Source organism: Corapipo altera, unplaced genomic scaffold (genome assembly GCF_003945725.1).
Source record: "Corapipo altera isolate COAL_440 unplaced genomic scaffold, ASM394572v1 354, whole genome shotgun sequence".
In the NCBI taxonomy this organism is placed as follows: Eukaryota; Metazoa; Chordata; class Aves; order Passeriformes; family Pipridae; genus Corapipo; species Corapipo altera.
Window position 1 is genome coordinate 201490 of NW_020885020.1, and position 19040 is coordinate 220529.

Genomic DNA, 19040 nt, shown 5'->3' on the forward strand with positions numbered 1-19040 from the left:
CCCATTCCCTGTCTCCCTGTTCCGTTCCCAGTCCCATTCCCTGTCTCCCTGTTCCCGGCGCAGCCCTCCCGGCGCGGCGCGGGGGCGTGGCCTACGGCGATGGGGGCGTGGCCCCAGGAAAAGGGGCGTGGCCCCAGGAAAAGGGGCGTGGCCTGCGTACAGGGGGCGTGGTCCCGGGCAGGTGGTCGCGTTCAGGGGGCGTGTCCGGGCGCCCCGCCCCGCCCCTTCCCGTGTCGCCGCCGCGTTGCGTCATCCCCGCGCGCCGCCCGCCATGTCCTTGTGGGTGTCCCGGCTCGGCCGGGCCGCGGCCGCCCGGGGCCCGCGGGGGAGCCCCGCACTCGGGGGGAGCCCCGCACTGCCGGCGGTGAGCGGGGGGCCCGGGCAGGGCGCTGCGGCTGCCCCCGCGCTCGGGGTCCCGGCCGCGGAGAGCGCTGGGGGGGGTTCCGCTGGGGGGGATGCACGGCTGGACTGTGCCTGGGGATGGGTCGTTCCCGGTGGGATGAGGCAGGGAGGCGGGAGAGGAGGCGAGGTGTGAGGCAGGGACCCGCGTGAATGGCTGAGGGTGACCCAGTGACCTTCTGCCACCAGAAGGATGTTAAACCGAACAAATCCTGGGTGTGGCGGATCCCTGCACCGCGCAGGGCGAGCTTTGCTCCGTGTGTCATCGGGGGCTGCGGGGCTTTGGGCAGGGCTCAGAGGGGCCCTGCTGTCTCTTGCCACCTTCGTGCTGTGCAGAAATCGTGGCATCTCTAAGGCTGGAAAAGGCCCCCAGGGTCATCAGGTTCAAGCTCTTGCCCACTAAGCCGTGTTGAAAGGAAGCTGTAGCTTCCCTGAGAGACTGGGAGAGGGTTTGGTGCTATTACAACCCGGCAGCAAACGAAACAGCACAAGCAAAGGCCTAATGCAGGGTCTCCCTGGGGAGGTTGGGGCACATTCTGTGTGTGACCTTCAGCCACTCTGGGCATTTTGGGTCCTTGTGTTGGGTCGGAGCAGGGTTCTGGCAGAGCAGCCCCTCCTAAAAACATGCTGAGAATTGCTCCGTGCTTTCTGTCTTCCCAGCCTTTAATTTCATAACCACCTTCCCAGCCTAACAGCTGCTTGCTGAGCTGAAATGTGAGTGCTACAGTTACTGCATAAAAATTCCTCATAGTAGGTCTGAAAAAGCTTCACTTTCAACTAAAAAAAACCCCAGATGTGCTGATTTCCTTGTGTTCTCTTCCAGGCAAGAATTCACAGCAGCCCTGAGCAGAATTTGCAGTATGGGTGGCTGGCTTACATGTTGGGAGACAGAACTACCAAGAGGTTCACGGACTACAGCAAAATCTTCACAGTGGAGGGAAACTTGTCCTCTGGGAAGGGCAAGCTGGCAGAGCAGCTAGCACAGAAACTGGGTATGTCTTGTTGGGGCTGTTCCTCTGACAGCTGGTGGAATTTAACAGTGCAGCTGTGTGAGGAAAGCTCACCAAAGCAGCAGCTCTTGATGAACTTAATTAACTGGGGAATGGGGGGGTGTTTATAGGTGATGCTTGGGGTGAGGATGCCTGTGTAGGTGGGTTTGTTGTGAGTGAAATCCCAGTCCTGATGGGGTCAGTGGTCTCCTGGGGAGGCTGGGTTTTCCCTGGGGATGTACAGGGAGGGTCAGGGCAGTGGGTTTGGTGGCACCAAGGTTGTGCTCAGCTCTCATTGGGGAGGGGGCAGAAGGGGGGCAGTGCTTGAAGGTGGGGTTTGTTGCCCTCTGATGTGATAGACCAGAGGCTCGGGGGGTTGTTTCAGAGCTGTTTAAAGAACAACTGTGTATTAAAAGGCTTTTGCTGTAGATGAACACAACTTATTCCTTCGCTGGGTGCTCAGTTGTTGGGTTGCTCTTCTCAGGAATGAAACACTTCCCGGAGGCCGACATCCATTACATGAACAGGATCTCTGGGGATGGGACACTGCTCCCCGAGAAGTTCAATGGCTTCTGCAACATGGAGAGGTTCTACACGGACCCCAAGTGCCCTGATGGACACTCCTACCGGATGCAGGCCTGGATCTATGGGAATCGTGTCCTGCAGTACGCCGATGCCCTGGAGCACCTGCTCAGCACAGGTGGGGCTCACAGGGCACAGAGCTCAGGGCCAAACTAAGTCCTGACTCTGGAGTCCTGGCTGACCTGCTCTCAGGATCGTTGGGGTGTCCTGTGCAGGGCCAGGAGTGGGATTCAGTGATCCCTGTGGGTCCCTTCCAGCCCAGGAGATTCAAAGTGCTTTGCTACTCTCTGCATTTTAAAATGAAAGGCTCTTGTTTTGTTCAGCTTCATATATATTCCTCCCCTTAGCACAGGGTAACAGCCCATTTAGAAAACTGCCTTGCACTCTCCTGTTTCTTATTTCACTCACCAGCTGCCAGTTTAATTATTTTCAGCTTGGCAGTCCCTGGTGGTTATTTTCAAAAGGGCATTTTAAGGATGCCATGATAGCTGTGAGTTGTACAGGCCCCCAGCTTGCTTCCTGGTGGTGACTGTTTTCAGTCTTTCTGGTTTCATTAAATACAGTTTTGTGATGGTTTTGTTATAATTTGAGAGTCTTCTAGTGAGAAAAGGGAATTTTATCCCAACACTGACTGACCTGTTGCTTAGAATCAGAGAATCACGGAGTGGTTTGGGTTGGAAGGGACCTTAGAGCTGATTTTGTTCCAACCTGGAGCCTGTTTTCCCTTGCAGGTCAAGGTGTGGTGTTGGAGCGCTCTCCCTACAGTGACTTCGTTTTCCTGGATGCCATGTTCAAACAGGGATATATCCACAAGAGATGTGAGTCCTTGGCATGCAAAAGGAGGTTATTTTACCATAATCTGTCAAAACTGTGGCAGTTTACTTTTTAAAAAAGAAAAAAAAAAAGTCTGCTTGGAATTTGGGATCCCTTTAGATAATCAGTTGTTCGCGTGTTGCTGTTCTGTGCATCAAGGACTGACCTCAAGCCATGAGATTCCCAGTTTTTCTTCAGGGCTTTGGTGCTGCTGATGTGTTAAAGAACATGTATTCTGTGCCTTCATAGAATCATGGAATGGTTTGGGTTGGGAAAGGACCTCAAAGCCCATCTTGTTCTCCCACTGCCCTGGGCAGGGACACCTCCCACTAGCCCAGGTTGCTCCAAGGCCTGTCCATCCTGGCCTTGGACACTTCCAGGGATCCAGGGGCAGCCACAGCTTCTCTGGGTAACCTGTGCCAGAGCCCCAGCACTGTTACTTGTGTCCTTTGAGCCAGAGACTCCTGCAGCTCCCTGGAAACGTGGCTGAGTGTGCTGCTGGAGACAAGGGCTCCTTCAGGCTGACCGTGCTCTCACAGCGTTGGGTTTGGGGTCAGTGATGGGCCAACAGGGCTTGGCTGCCTTGCCTTTGGAATATCAGAGAACCCAGATGTTGCTTTTGTCTTTGAGAAGGACTAAGGCTGAGCATCCAGGGAGCTACAGGCCAGTCAGCCTCTGCTTGACTGCAGGAAGGTGGTGGAGCAAATCCTCTGGGAAGCCATGTCCAAACATATGAAGATGTGGAAGTGATGGATAATAGTCATCGTGGTTTTGTGAAAAGGAAATCCTGCTCAGACTCCTGCTAGTCAGCTCCTCCTGGCAGGCTGGCACAGGGGGGAGAGGGGAGCAGTTCTTGAGGGTTATGTGATGCAAAGCTGTCACTGCTGCCTCCCAACCTTCTCACTGGCACAGGGATGGAGTAAGGCTTGCATTTGTGGGCAGTGTGGCTTGAAAAGTGGCTCAACTAGTGGGCTCAGACTTGGGATCAGCAGTGCAAAGCCCAGCTGGAGCCAGTAACTACTGGTGTACCCCAGGGGAGGATACTGGGGCTGGACCAGGTTTAAACTGGGTTTCAAACAAGGATGATGGGACAGTGCAGCCTCAGGAGACCTGTGGGTGATGCAAAATTGGGAGGGGAGTGGTTGATGCACCATGTTTTGGGTGCTATTTAGAGGAACATGGAGAGGATGGAGAAGTGGTTGGAAGGTCTAGAACAGAGAATGCAAAGTCCTTCCCTTGGGAAGGGATATCTGCAGGCACTTGTGTATGCTGGGAGCTAAAAACTGTCTAGGAAGTTACACAGAGCACGACCTGGGGGCCCTGATGGACCCCAAGTTGAATGTGAGCCACCACTGTGTCCTTGGAGCAGAGGATGCCACCAGGATGCTCCAAATCTGGAGAAGGCTCAGGAGGGTGTTTATAAATGCCTGGTAGTGTTTCTGTGTCTGAGTAAGTCAGGGAGGGCAGGGATGGGGAGCACTCCTGGACGGAGCCAGTCTGTTCTCGGTGGCACCAGGGAGAGGACAAAAGACAAAGGGCACTAATTGAAATACAAAAAGTTTCATTTGAGAGGAAAAAAAACCCCTTTCCTACTGTGAAGGGAGTCAAACCCTGGAGCAGATTGCCTGGGATGTCTCTCCTGGAAGTGCTGAGTCCTGCTCTGAGCAGAGGGGTTGAACCAGGTGGTTTGTGGATGTTCCTTCCAACCCGAGGGATTCTGTGGTTTGGGGTTATGGGCACTGAGCTCCTGAGCTGTTGCTGCCTGTTCCTAGTAAATCTGGTGTTTTGGCTGCTCCTGAGGTGAAGGCAACTGTTTTCCTGACTGCCTCGTGTTTCTGCTGTTTGATTTGGCATAGATTTAGGAGGTATATTTGTTTTTTAACAGCTGCTGGAAGTTGCTGGTTGTCTTTGAGAGCTGGTTTTAACCCCCTGTATCTTACTGCTCTGCCTTGGTGAGGCAGCAAAGCCCAGCAACCCACAGTTTAATATAAAATTCCAGGGACAAATAATGGATTGCATTGCAATCCTTAGTGAGCAAACCTCTTGATTAGAGGTCCTGCTGCTCTAATGTGTCTAAATGATGGAGGAAGAACCAGATTCCACTAAACTTGAGTCAGGAATAAAACCTCCTCTTTGATAAAGCTGGGTTTAGGTTCTTAGATCTAAGTGCATGTAGCTTCACAGTTCAATTCTGCTTTCATGTGGATGTTGTTTATTCTGTAAACTTCCTGAATCCTGTTTGAGGAAAAGCCTACCCTGAACTGGCTCCGTGAGCCAAGAAGAGGAGACTGCAAATACAAAGGGTGGGGAATGTGATTTATTTGTGTTTTATACAGGCCTTGATCACTACAAGGAGATCAAAGACATCAGCATTTGTGAATTCCTGCCACCTCACCTGGTCATCTACATAGATGCACCTGTCCCAGAGGTGCAGAAGAGGATTCAAGAGAAAGGCAAGGTAATTTTCTCATTTTTGCTTATTTATCTCTTAATTATCTTTATTATTACTTATCTCTTGCTGCCTATGTCTGTTGTAATCACACCCCTGATGGTGTGAGACCTGTGGGCTTTGCTGCAGAATTCTGCCTCTGAAGAACTTCTTGTCCTCTCAGGTGTCAGGTCTGTGTGGCTATTTTCATATGCTTGCTTTAAAAAAAAAAAAAAAAGGCAAAACCCAACTTCTTTTTTTTCTTGACTGCATCAATATGCTGTGATTTCTGCAACGAGAAATTCTGTAAAATTCAGCTGCTCTTAAAACCAGCCTTTGTAGCTGCTGCTTCAGGAGTCATTCCCAGGTAACAGGCAGCTTGCAGAGTATTTTAGGATTATATCTGTATGGTTCCTGAGTGCCAGCAGCCCAGCTGGAGTGCCTGTCTCCAGCTTCCCAGTTGACTGCTCCTTCACACCCGTGCTGAGGTTCATGTGGGAGTCACTTGGGATCAGCAGGTTCAGTGAACTTCCTGAAATTCAGAAAATGACTACTGGATCACTGAGCTAGTGAACCTAGTCCTGGGTCAGCAAACCTGTAGGGTGCTTTTGGGGAATGACTAATCTAAATAAAGTTTTAGGTTTGGGGTTGTTTTTTTTTTTCCTCCTTCTGTGATATTTGGACATGTGCTTGTAACTGTTCCCTGATGTGTTCTGAGGGTTAAATGATGTTTACCTTTTTCAAAGGTAATGGGAAATGCTGTCCAGGGAAGTGTTTCACTGTGGGAAACCTGACAGATTAAAAGAAAGCTTTGATTTCTTTTTGGAGTGGGTGGTTGCCCAGGCATTTCTCTGAAACTGTGGAAATGTGGATGCATGTTTGCATTTTCTTATGGAAAAAGTAGACTTAGACAATCTTCTCCTATTTTCTGGATGATTATCTAAAGCTTCCTTGAATGTGCAGGTAACAAGGACGGATCATTCCTGGGAAAGCTGATCTCTTTGAGGGCTACTCTAGGTATTTAATGCCACATAAGGAATTTTGAACACTCCAAAACTCTTAATTCTTGAGACTTCCATTAATGTTTATGTGGTTCACTTGGATGTTTGCTTATTCCAGCTCTTGGCAGGTGGTGGAGCTTAGGCTGGAGCCTGTACTGGAGGGAAAGGAAAGAAAATTAATTCCACAACGTTGTTCTCTGTTTGTTTTTAGCCATATGAGAAAAAGGTGTCTCCTTCCTATCTCCAGCACATTGAGGATGCTTACAAGAAAACCTTCCTTCCAGAGATGAGGTTAGCAAATCAAAATGTTTTTGTCTCGTAAGCCTGTGAGTAAAAAATGTGTGCAAATCCTAAAATATCTGCCCATATCAGCAGATCAGGTCATGTGAGGAATCCTCCTTGTGCCATGGGGTACAGTGTTGTGTCCTAGTGATGGGCTGTTGCAGTCATGGCATAATAATGTGTGTACTTAATAACCTCTGGCACCAGAAAAGCCTGATGCCAACAGTGGGAAATTAAAAATGAATTTAGGAGTGATGTGTGTTTGTGTGACCTGAGGAGAGTGTGATGCAACATAAGCTTTTTTTCAGGACTTTTTTGAGAGTTTGGGAATTTTTATCTCTCAGAAACTCCTTTCTGTTTGTCATAGAATCCCAGAATGGTTTTGACTGGAAGGGACCCTAAAGACTGCCTTGTTCCACCCCCTGCCATGGGCAGGGACACCTTCCACTACCCCAGGTTGCTCCAAGCCCCGTCCAACCTGGCCTTGGACACTTCCAGGGATCCAGGGGCAGCCACAGCTTCTCTGGGCAACCTGTGCCAGGGCCTCCCCACCCTCCCAGGGAAAGATTCCTTCCCAACGTCCCACCTAACCCTGCCTGCTGTCAGTGGGAAACCATTCCCACTCATCACTTTCTGGGCTCCCCTGGCTTTCTCAAGCTGGGAAGCAAAAATGTGTTCCCTATAAACTGGAGATGAGGTAGTTTGCCAGCTGTCCCAGTTCTTATAAAAGAGCTCCATCAAAAATCACATTGTCTTAAAAACCTAAAAGCAGCCTTGGGTCCCTCATAACCAAACAGAGTTCTGGAAGGGAAACTTCTCAAAGGCCCCTGAGCCATCACAACTGTCTGTAATGGTGTGAGTTCTGGGGTGTGCATGAGGCTGATTATTGAGTTCCATTGAAATCCAGGTGCATCCTCGAGTGTTTTGTAGCCTCCATCTGCCCTGGTAATGTAATCAGTGTAATGGCTCTGTCAGCAACTGAACTGAATAACTTGGATATCGAGCTTGTCACTCATGCAGGCAGGAGCTGCTGGTGTGATGTACACGGCCAGCTGCCTCCCACTGTGTCCCCTACAGCCAGGGAATGATAGGGAATAGGGATGGGGAAGGAGGCAGGGTGGGAAGCCCTGGGACTGCCACCCCCCCCGAGGGCACACTGCTCGAGTTTATTGGCGAGGAGAAAAATGCTGCTTGTTCCTTGGATCAGATCGAGCCCCAGATACATCTCGTGGTGTTCAGTGAGGCAAAATCCTAAATCCTGCTGGGATTTCAACTCCCTGCCCTTTGTCTGTGCATGGTCAGTACACTTGTTAAGCACACACCCTCTGCTTGGCATCCTGTCGGCGGATGGGCTCAGGGTGACCTGTCACATTGATCTTTGTCTCTGTCCCCTTGATGGGGGACAGCTGGGAATGTGTGAAACCAGCTTTGTGCATCCCTGGACCTCTGGATGGCTCCTGTCTTGGATCAGTACAGGAGCCACAACTGCCTTTAACTGTTTGTTTGCTGGCAGAGCGATGCAGTGAGCTGTGTTTGTGCCTGGCTGGCACTCCTTGCTCTGCCTAGTCACTGATTCCCTGGCTCTTGAGAGAGCCCAAAATCTGGTTCAGACAGTCTAAAAAGAGGAATTACAGACTGCTGAGCAAACTCCTGCACGGTTCCCATGTTCATGGTTAAGTTTGGTTGTTCTCTTGAATTGCAGTTTGTTTCTGGGCAAAACTCCCGTTACCTTGTTCTATTTAACTGGAGCAACCTGATGCTGCTTGAAGTGTTTTATAGTGGGTATGTGCTTTAAAATGGGTGTTTCTGTTCCAGTCTGGCATGTTTATGAATGTCTTTAATGTTTTTATGAGTGGTGATTTGTGAACTGGGGGCTGTGGCAGGTGCTGCCTGGTGATTTGGAACAGACAGTGCTTGGGTTTTGTTTGATTTTTATTTTTTTTTCCCTTTTCCTGGACCAGACCCTTAAGATTGCTAATGTTCCCTTTCATATCCAATACTGCTTCCACTGAGCAGCTGTTTTCTCTTAAGGAAAGCTCTGATAATCTGCAGAGTCACTGAGCAGCTGTTTCCTCTTAATGAAGCCCTGATAATCTGCAGAGTCAAATCAAGGGATGGGATCAAGTGGTTTGATCTGCATTGTTAATGCAATTCCTGCTATGAGGCTCTGCTCAAGTCTGACCTCTCCCTTGGGTTGATACTGAGGAGAAGCTGTGGCTGCCCCATCCCTGGCAGTGTCCAAGGCCAGGTTGGAGCAACCTGGGCTAGTGGAAGGTGTCCCTGCCCATGGCAAGGGGTGGGACTGGATGGGCTTTAAGGTCTCTTCCAACTCAAACCATTCTGGGATTCTGTGAAATTTTCCTCCTCGCCCTTCAGCTTTGCTGTGTGTTGTTTGATACAATGTGCACACTGGGCTTCTATTTTGTTTTCTCTTAATTTGTTAGCTAAAGGAAAGGTCTTCCAGCTGGAGCAGGTTTGGGAGCAGCCGTTACTGAGGTCAGCTGAACATGTGTGATATGAAACATGTTCACACAGGAGCTCCTCTTGTGGCCATGCTCTGCAAGTGCCTTTTCCCTGGAGGCTGCTGGGTGATTAACAAAACAGTCTTGTAACCAGGAAACATTACCTTTTCTAAATGTTTTTACACTTGCAGATCCTACTGCCTGTGTTTGTATTGGTTCAGTTATCTCAGTAAATAGTGAGGAATGCATGTATTCTCCTAAAAATTACTCACAGGTAGCAATGTACTTGTAAAAAGGGAAGTCCACTGAAGTTTTGGGTTGAAAATTTCACTTAGCTTCAAGTAGATTGGGCAGTTGTAATTGGGGCAAGGAGCCACATTTGTTAAATGAAAACAAATTCATAGGTGTAATTTTATTTTTTTGAACTGAAATGATGTAGGTTCCCTAGGCCATTTGCCCTTTAAAAGCAATTTTCCACCAGGAAAGAAGCAGCTGACAGGTGTAACAGGAATTACTGTGAGCATTCTAAAAAGTTGTAACGATTCTGGTTTGGTGTCTGTGCCTTTTAACTCAGTTTGTGTTCATTCTGGAGCAGGGCAGAGGGTGGGTGGAGCAGCTGGATCAGGGGAATTCAGTGTCTTCCCTCTTTGCAGCGAGAGCAGTGAAGTTCTGCAGTACACGACAGCCGAGGCCGAGGATGTGGAGAAGGTGAGTTTGCTGCATGGATGGATTCTCTCTGTTCTATGCAGGGTCTGAACTCGAATATTTCCATCAGTGTCACTTTGTCAGGACAGTGGAAGTTGGTGCCCAGCTTTCTGTGTGATAAAACAGCTGTTGTTTTCTAAAAACCAGTCATGATTTGGTTGTAGCAAAGAGCTGTGTTCCCAGAGCTGTTCCAGGCTTTGTAACCCTGCATTATTCATCTGTGTGAGCTGGCAATTTTTTTTCTCCATTGGTTTTGCAAGACATGTTAGCCCTGGACCAAGCCAAAAAACTGCCTTCTCATTGCTAAAAATGATATCTCTCTTATGAGACAGGATTGACACGAGATCACTGCTTCCTCCTACTCAACTATGTTACTTTTTTTGGAGCAAATTTAATATTATTTGCCTTATTTCACTGAACATTCCTGCTCATGGAGGGTTACTGGTGGGATAACAGAAGCCTTTTTCTTCTCCATCATTAATTTTCCTCTGTAGCTGCTGTTCCCTGATGGAAAGAGCAACAAGTTTTTTTGTGGTTCTGGACAGGTTTGTAGTTGGCCCATTTCAGTTCTAGGGATAGAGCTCTAATAATAACAGTAATACTATGTTGATGATGATAATCCTACGTGGAAGCTTGCAGAGGAGTCATCCCTGCCTGGGAGGAGGGAGAGGAGAGCCTTCATCCTGACTAGGTGAAATTTCTACCCTCCTTATACACAGCCCAGTCTTCTCCTCCTAGGTTTGTATCACATGATCTTACTGGAATTGTAGCATCTACTTCATTACTCTTACTAGCATATGCAGGGTGTTCATTTTAATATTTAAATGATCCTTCATCAGGCAAAAGTTACTTTTTTTGGCCATGGTGTCCTTCAAAAGTTCTGGTCATATGACTTTGTGAAGCAGAAAATATTGATAAGGACTTTTTCCTGGTCCTAAAAATTGTCCCCCCTTTCTCCCCCCCCACCTTAGCTACAGTGCTGTGGGTCTCCAGGCCTTTGGTTCCCTTTGTGGGTGTGTGCCACATTTTGGGTCCTGTGTTGTTGTGGATGGATCTGTGGATTCTCCTGCAATGGATAACAGAGGTTATTAGATTATTAAGCAGTAGACTTGTGAGGCAGTGTGGGGTTATACCCACAAAAAGGCCTGGTGGCTTCAGTGTGACAGCAGATAAACAGAACAAATACATAAAAAGTAGAGCTCAAATGACATCACAAGGTTGTGATGTGGATGAGAATATATATAGTTATTTTTTCTGGATAACAACATAAAAGTGAGGATAAGAAGTGAGAACCATGGTGTTTCAAGAGGGCATCCAGGGCTGTTTGATAGAAGAAAAGTTGGGATGGGGGTTATTTACCTGTTTTCTCCCCTTCCATCTCTCTGGACACGTCTTAAAATGGTCGGAATAAAGCAGCTTGTTTCCTCCCTGGATTTTTTGTAGTAAACCCCATTGCTAGAGATTTGATTTTAATCCCTTAAATCAGGGTTTAAAGTCAGTCTAAAGCTCTTATTGTTCAAGTAGGGAGTCTCCCAAGCTCAGCAATCTTGAGCCATCACTGTAAATAGGGTCATCAGATGCACTGATGGAGTTCTTAATCTGGTTGGACAAATCTGGACTAGAGGAAGGATTAGCATTTGGAAGTTAAAGTACAAGATCATTAAGGTTGGAAAAGACCCCTAAGATTATCAATTCCCTGATGTGATCATTGGATGTTGGTGACAGATACTGGTACTTGGTCTACTTCAAAGAATAAAGCTGGTTTTCCCCCTTTTCTGGTCAGATTCAGTTCACCTTTGGAATGACCCAGTAGATGTTGGGAAATAGGGGTTGGCAGGAGGGATTTGGCTTTGGCTTGTGAGGTGTGTGTTTACACAGGGGTGCCCTCTTGGCAGGCAGCAATGTTCATTAGCTCCCTTCAATCCACAGGTTATTTGGGCTTTGGGAGCTTAATTTTTTATGGTCTTGGAATTTAATAACTTTTGATTTGCTCATAGCAGACACACACAGCTTAGAAAAGATACTTTAAGTGTCTTTTAAAAAGGTCAGTTGGGGTTTCACATTGTAATTACCACTGGCAGTGGTGGCTAAGGGGGTAATGAGTGCTGAAATGAGCTTCATTAGGGTGGTTCAGACTGGTTTCACATGAGGATAAAACTGGGAATACAAAGTTAGCTCTATGTTTAAATGTTGTTTTGAAAGCCCTGGGTATTTGCTGCTGATTCCCAGGGGGTGCCAGGGCATTCCTTATAAATTAAGCAGCTATTCTTCTATCTGGTTGGGAAGTTGATACCACTGTTAATGAGCTGCTGGGAGAGAGATCTCTGATCTGATAATAACAGTGAGAAAAAACTCATTTGGATGCAGATTCCTCTCTCCCCTGGAACACATTTTGAACCCTGTTGTAGCCACTCTCTGTGATCAGTCCTGTCATCAGGCAGCAGTGAGTTTTCAAAGCTTGGCTGTGGAGTAGAGAAGGAACTGCTTTTGTGTAGGCAAAGGGAAGTATGGTAGAGGTTCAGCTCTTTAATTGAGTAATGAAAATCAGTCATGGCTTTTTGAACTAACTTACTGGTCACTGACTTTATGTGAGAAGTAGGTTTTCTGTGCTCACACCTGCACTATCTGGTGTGCCAACTGCCCCCTTGTAAGGCATTAAAATGGTTGGAGAACACTGACATTGGATGTTAGGCACAACTTCTTCACTGAAAGGGTGGACAAACACCTGCACAGCTGCCCAGGGCAGTGGTGGGATCACCATCCCTGGAAGTCTCCAAAAAACGTGTGGATGTGGCACTTGGGGACATGGGTTAGTGGTGGCCTTGGCAGTGCTGGGGGAGGGGTTGGACTTCATGGACTTAGAGGTCTTTTCCAACCTTGATGATTTTCTGATCTCTCTAAACCTGCTTGGAGTCTAAATATGCTTTGGTGGTGTCATGCCAACTGTATTTTTTTTGATACTTTCTCTGCAAAATTAGTCTTTAAACCCACTGTGATTATTCCCTTTATTTCTTAATGTTAGGAATACAAGGGGTTTTCATTTATTATTTTATCTTTCATTACTGGGATCTGCTTGCTTGTCAGTGAATTGACAATATGTCATCAGGATTTTGGTCCTGACCTCACACCTTTGTCTTTTCCCTCTGGAAAAAAAGGCCTCTGAAAAGGGATGGTTGGAGCTGTAACAGTCCAAGTTGCTTCAAGGCACTATCTCCACCTCATCATGCACCTGAAGTGCATCCCCCTGACACCAGTTCAGGTTTCCTTCAGGTCCAGCCAGCCATGTGTGATGAGCAATTACCTGGTGGACCAGCAAAGATCTGTTTTCTGGTGGAGCCAGGCTGTAAATGAAGCTCAAATCTGGGATTGATAAGTTTGGGGATGCTGAAGGAATGATTTGCTGAGCTGGCATTCCTTGTTTGAAGGGTTCTGGGAGCTGAGCCATAGGTGTTACCTTTCCTTTCTGCTCAGGGATCATCCATGCCTGGGTAGGTCCTGATGGACAATGAAATCCTGAGCCTTTGGACTCATCTGTGCAGCTGCTCCAGGTCTGTTTGAGCTTCCCAGCCTGAAACATGCCTTTGTTTCTGTGATGTGAACCACACAGCACCCAGAGGCAGATGCCAGTCATGTCAGTGAATGAGCCACTGAGCCTTTTTGGAAATAAACCCAACAACACACAAGTGTCCTATGGAACATGGTGATTCTTTTTGTAACAAAAAGGGGGGTTCATTTAGATTTATTTCCATTTTCTCCTCCTTATGCCTCAGAGGGGGGGGTTGTACTTCTTTACTTTTCAGCCCCAACAGCAGGCTGAGGAAGAATGTCTTGGATCAGGTAAGAATTGGGAAATAAGGCACCTCCCAGCCAGTTTATTTCCTGCCATCCAAGGCTGAAAGCACCAGGACCTTCAGAGCTGTGCCTGCCCAGTGCTTGTGGCAGGACCACGACCTCCTGAAACAGGGTGGCAGATGGTAAAGTTCTCTCTAAACATTTGCCTTGTTAATACAGCTCTAGCAGTGAAGCCTTTTTCATTTGTTTAGTAATGTATTTTGATGATTTAATTGATTTTTTTTTTTTTGGATGTTCTGATCAAACCACCTCTTAGTGTGTGACCTTTCCCATTCTCATCCCAGGTCATTGAAGACATTGAGTACCTGAAGTTTGACAAGGGGCCATGGCTGGAGCAGGATGATGTTTCTTTCCACCATCTGAGACTTTAGTAAGTATGATGTCATCCAGTCACTGAGCATTTCTTAGCATCAGATCTCAGGGAAAATGGTCAAAAAGCCTTGGGTCTTTAAAGGTGGGGTTGCATTTTGCAGTGCTGGAGCTTGGCACTGGAACATGGTGTGGCATTTTGCTGCTGATTTGTTAGACAAGAGACTCCAGACAAACTCAGGGCTGGGTTTTATTAAAAATTAGATCCTTGTCTGCCTAGTTGGATGTGAAGAGATCCAACTTTGGACTCGATGTGCAGGTAGCAAGTGCAGTGTAGTTATGTTTTTTGGAAACAAAATGTAAGAGTTGTATTGTTTTCATTAATTTCTGGTTGTCTCATGGGTTAACAGAAACACAGGGATTTTTTTTTTTTATTTGAATATCTGTCCCTGAATTTTTGTCTTTATTGTGACAGGCATTGGAGCAGTAAGTCAAACATTTTTTTTTTTAGGCTTCTGACATTCTTTGCCTATTACTTTACTGTTACTTCAAGTGCCTTCTGAAATGAGAGATAATGTTCCTTTTCTGTGCTTTTTTCTATCAAGGTGGGGGGAGAAACTGCAGAAGAGCAGTGTTGGGTGGTGTCTGAGAGAAACAAGTCATGATTTGGGTGCATTTTAACTATCTAAGACAAGGTTTCTTTGTGTAGTAATTGGAGGGTAATATCTGGTGACTTAGACCCTGCAAAATTATTTCAATCAGATTTCCTTTGAAAGAGAAAATAATTTGCTTGTTTTCCTATAGCTCCACACTAGTGCAGGTATTAAGAAAGGATTATTAATTGCAGTGTGTAGGAGGGAGTTAAAGCAAAGCATTCAATTAGAGCAGGGTGTTCAAGTACTGTATGAAAATTCAACTTTGCAGCTGTAGAAGGGAATAAATTGCTTTAAGGACTCAATTTTTCATTGAACCCTGGAGGAGGGTGAGAGGATCTCCTGTACAAGGTTCTCGTTGTTGTAGATAATACAAAATTATTTCTTCTTTTGGCAGCATGTGGCTGTTTTAAGATCTTGCACTGCAATGAACTGCTCATTTAAATCACAGAATATCCTGTGTTGGAAGTTTCTCATGTTACCTCCAAGAAACTGCAGGGAGCCTGCTGCGTGTCTTCCTCATTGGAATTCCCTCCCTGGGCATCCAGTGCCAATCTCAGATGCTAATCCATGAACCTTAAGGCTGATGCTTTCCTCACTTGTTCCAGTGCCCAGGTAGCAAAGAGCTCGTGGTCCCCAGCCTTTGGCAGGTTTGCAGGTGTCCAGTGCCTGTGTTCATTTTTCCTTCAGAAAGTGGGGGTTCAGGTGGTTCCTGGTGCCTGTTCGGGTGCTGGCACATGCTGCCCTCTCGTGGGTGTTCGTGGGAGGCTGCAGCTGGTATTTAGGATCATTTCAGTTGGAAAACCCCTCTGGGATCATTGAGCCCAACCATTCCCCCACCACTGAACCATGTCCCCGAGTGCCACATCCACATGGCTTTTGAATAATTTTAGGGACAGTGACTCCACCACTGCCCTGGCCTGCCTGTGCCAATGCCTGACCACCCTTTCAGTTAAGAAATTTTCCCTAATATCCAGTACCTAATATAAGTTCTACTCTGGTTTTCCATCTGCAACTGCTTCCTTTGCTGACCTCCCAGGTTTTGGGGCTGACTTGGGCTGTGATCTTCTCTTCCAACTTCAGCTTGTACCAGCGTGTCTGGGGGACTGGGATCGATGGGCAGGGGTGAGGAGAACATTTTCACTGCTCATACAGAGGGTCTAATGCACAGAAACCCCAGCAGGGCCTCTGCCTAATTAATGCAAATAAATCAGCTAATCAGACCGATGAGCCGCACCCCTGTGAAATCAGTTGCATAATGATGCCTTTTATCTCCCTGCCTTGCCCTTGAGTGCTCTCCCTTGCTCTAGTGTGACTGTGGGATCTCTTGGGAAAAGGTAAAAATGGTTATATTTGTGTCAGGAAGCTGGATGGATCTCAGGATGCTCTTCACATCTTTCCAAGTCCAACACGAACCATTCTGGCTTTTTAAACGTCTCAAGAAGTTCCTCTGCTGTCACTGCACCATCTCAGGCACTTTATCTGTGCCCTTCCCAGTACAATCAGTCTGTCCACACACACTGCAGAAGACATCCTGTTTTGGGATGAAGGCTGTGTGGTGTAGCCTGTGTTACTTTACCTGCTGGTGGAGGGAATTTACTGCTTGTGACTTGGTGCATCAGACAAGTCCACAGCTAAATCTGTTGTATCCCTGCAGCTCCTTCAGGATTTGGTAGAGTAGAACCTGGGAGAGGTAGAGCAGAGAACTTGGGAGTGAGGGAGAGAGACCCTTCATTCTCATTTCCCTAGAAATTCAGGGACACCTTCCACTAGACCAGGTTGCTCCAAGCCCCATCCAACCTGGCTTCTTGCTTCAGTTGAAACACTTGTCTGTAATTTCCTCTTTGCAGTAGCTTTTATTGCTTTGAAGAGCTGTTGCTCCTTGTCCCCTTTTTCTTGCAGACCTGCTTTTCTTGAGAAACTTTTTTTTTTTTCTTGCTCTTGGTGTTGTTGGTGAGTGTTGCTCACCAAGGGAGTGGCCATGGCATTCCTCTTCTGCCTGGACAAATGAGGGAAACTGAGCCCCCTTTGGCAGATGGAGGAAAATTAACTGTCATGTATAAACACAGAATTGAACTTGGTATGGTGCTGTGTTGCTGCCTCTTGGGCCAGTGAGTGCTTTTAGCTTGGAAGGGAGGTCACTTGAGGTTTTTGTGACTATGCCAGCATCAGGTGTTGAGAAATCCCAGCCCAGCCTATGCAAACTCAGGGGTTTTTGTAGGGTTGATTGGTTTATTTTTTTTCTAAGCAGTCTGCTTCCCTTACCCCACCTTGCACCCTTGGCAGGGTTCATCAGGCTTTCTAATGTTTGCTGTGGGACTGTGTTTTATACATTGATGGAAAATGAAACCTCAGTTACTTGTGTGTCACCACTGCAGGCTCCCTGAAAAATGAGTGTATCCTGCTGGAAGTTGTCTGTGAGGGAAGCAGGAATGTGTCAGTCCTGATTCCTCAACACCTGCTCCTGCTGGACAGAGTGTGAATTAAGTGTGTTAGAGGTGCTTTTGGAGAAGAGATGAGCCACCCATGGCTGTAGAATACTTTCAGGTGTGATTCCTGTGGGAAGAACCCTGGATAACAGGGTTATGTGAGCTAAAATCTAATGTTCTTAAAGTATTGGGACCACACTTCCATGCTCTGTTACCTTTGAAACGTTGACACAGTCTTAGAGGTAAAGGTGCTGCATAATGAGAGCTGCTTCGAGAAAGTGTGGTAAAGACTCAGAAAAGAGTAAATAATGATCATTTTCTCCCGAGGGAGAGAGAGAAAACTAAGGAAACATAAAAGGTGCCTTTAAATGCTTCCTGCTGAGCAGGGAATTAGTCCTGGCAAGCGCCTGTGGTTTTGTGGTTGGACATTGTTGTGGCAGGTGTCTTTGGGCGTGCTTTTAGTCAGGATTCCAAGCCTTTTCTGGAGGTGCAGAGCAGAGCCTGGAGAAGCCATGGTTAGCTTTGCATTCTTTTCTTGTACAGTGAGAGCAAAGTCTGAAGAGCAGCAGGTTTGCCATCTTGGCTGTTAACTAAAATAAGCTGTGCCTGGGAATTGTCCTCCACAAGTTGCCACTTGGCTGGGATTCAGGAAAGAATGGATGAACTGCAGACTACTAAACGTGGTTTCTGTATGTGAAGTTTTGCTTCTTAAGTACCTGGGCTTGTTTTTGTGGCTTCCAGCACGTGAAATACACATTTAATGTAGGTGAGGATAAACAATGTCACAGTTTGCAGGAAGCATCTTAAGTGTTGAACCTGGTCATTTATCCTCACCTTCTCCCATCTCAGCTTTTACTGGATTATTGTATTTCCTTACCAGTTTGTCTGCAGGAGGATAATTTGCAGTGTGAATGTCAGGCTATGTTAGCAAACTAGTTTATTTGTTGAAACTCTTCAGTGCTGGGAGGTAAGGTCCCAAAATTTGTGATCCAGGGGAAAAAAATTAATTTCTTAAAGATGATAAACTTTGCTTTGCTCAGGGGATGTGCTTGGTGTGCGTGACAATATTTGTAAAGACATGCAACTCGCTGAAAACAACACAATTTGCAGAGTTTTTCGTGTTGAATTTAGGATTTGGTCAGTGTTGGTTGGAGATGGATGTGTTTTCCCCAAACACATCCAGGTGGCACTGTCGGCCCGTGTGTGACACCACAGGCAGCAGGAGCCTTTCTAGCAGTTTCTCAGGCATTTTAAATTTGGGATATCTGAAAGTGCTGGTGCTGTGCAGTGTGGATTTTTGGTGGATCCTGATATCTGTCACTGCAGCTGCTGCAGCCAATTTTCCCTGGTTCTTCCCAGGCAGGATGCTAGAGGCACTGCCTGCTTCCAACCCTGTCATTGCCTCAGTACTGATCCATTTAGGATGGGAATTTAGCAAGATAATGTGTGGGGGATTCAATAAAAACACTGTATTTACCTTACTTATATAAAGCAAAAAAACCAGGAGTGCCTCATGGAAAAGGCTCTCAGGAATGATGGAGGAAAAACTTGGAGGAGGGAATGGAGAAGCAGGGAGAAGTTGGAGCAGGAGCAAATTGGAGGCAAGGATGAGGGGGAAAAACAGAATATATGTGTGAGGAAAAGGATAAATGTTTGACATAACTGGAAAATAGCCAAAACCTTTGAAAGTGCTATTTAACAGAAAAGTAATTCTTTTAATCATAGAATTTCAGAAGGGTTTGGGGTGGGAGGGACCTTGAAGCTCACCAGGTTCCACCAGGGACACCTTCCAACTCTCCCAGGTTGCTCCAAGGCCTGTCCAGACCTTGGACACTTCCAGGATGGGGCAGCCACAGCTTCTCTGGGCAGCAGTATTTGGACAAACTGGGAATTGATGCTGCTGTTGTTGGGGGCAGGATGTGAACTAACTGCTGCTGTTCCTTTTCCTTGTTTTTTCCCTCTCAGTGTCCAGGACAAAACTTTGGTGCTGGATTCTGTAACCATCCCTCGCTTCATTCCAGAGGTCACCATTGGAGGCACAGAGTTCGACAGGATCTATTACGAGTATCGAGCGGTGAGTGCTGCTGAGGGGGGGGTGACAGCCAGGGGACACCCCTCAGGGGGCTGTGACAGCCA

The 19040-nt window shown here is 46.9% G+C and overlaps 1 protein-coding gene across 1 annotated transcript in view; it reads left to right on the forward strand.

The window, feature by feature from the left end:
* The first annotated feature begins 260 nt into the window (after positions 1-260).
* The window catches only part of NDUFA10 (NADH:ubiquinone oxidoreductase subunit A10), a 28670-nt gene continuing 9890 nt past the window's right edge, over positions 261-19040 (forward strand). Inside the window, exons 1-9 of the mRNA XM_027667826.1 lie at positions 261-364; positions 1223-1391; positions 1873-2088; positions 2702-2788; positions 5120-5241; positions 6424-6503; positions 9610-9664; positions 13798-13883; positions 18870-18978. Coding sequence (XP_027523627.1) covers positions 272-364; positions 1223-1391; positions 1873-2088; positions 2702-2788; positions 5120-5241; positions 6424-6503; positions 9610-9664; positions 13798-13883; positions 18870-18978 — 1017 coding nt within the window. The 5' untranslated portion in view covers positions 261-271. The remainder of the gene's footprint in view (positions 365-1222; positions 1392-1872; positions 2089-2701; positions 2789-5119; positions 5242-6423; positions 6504-9609; positions 9665-13797; positions 13884-18869; positions 18979-19040) is intronic.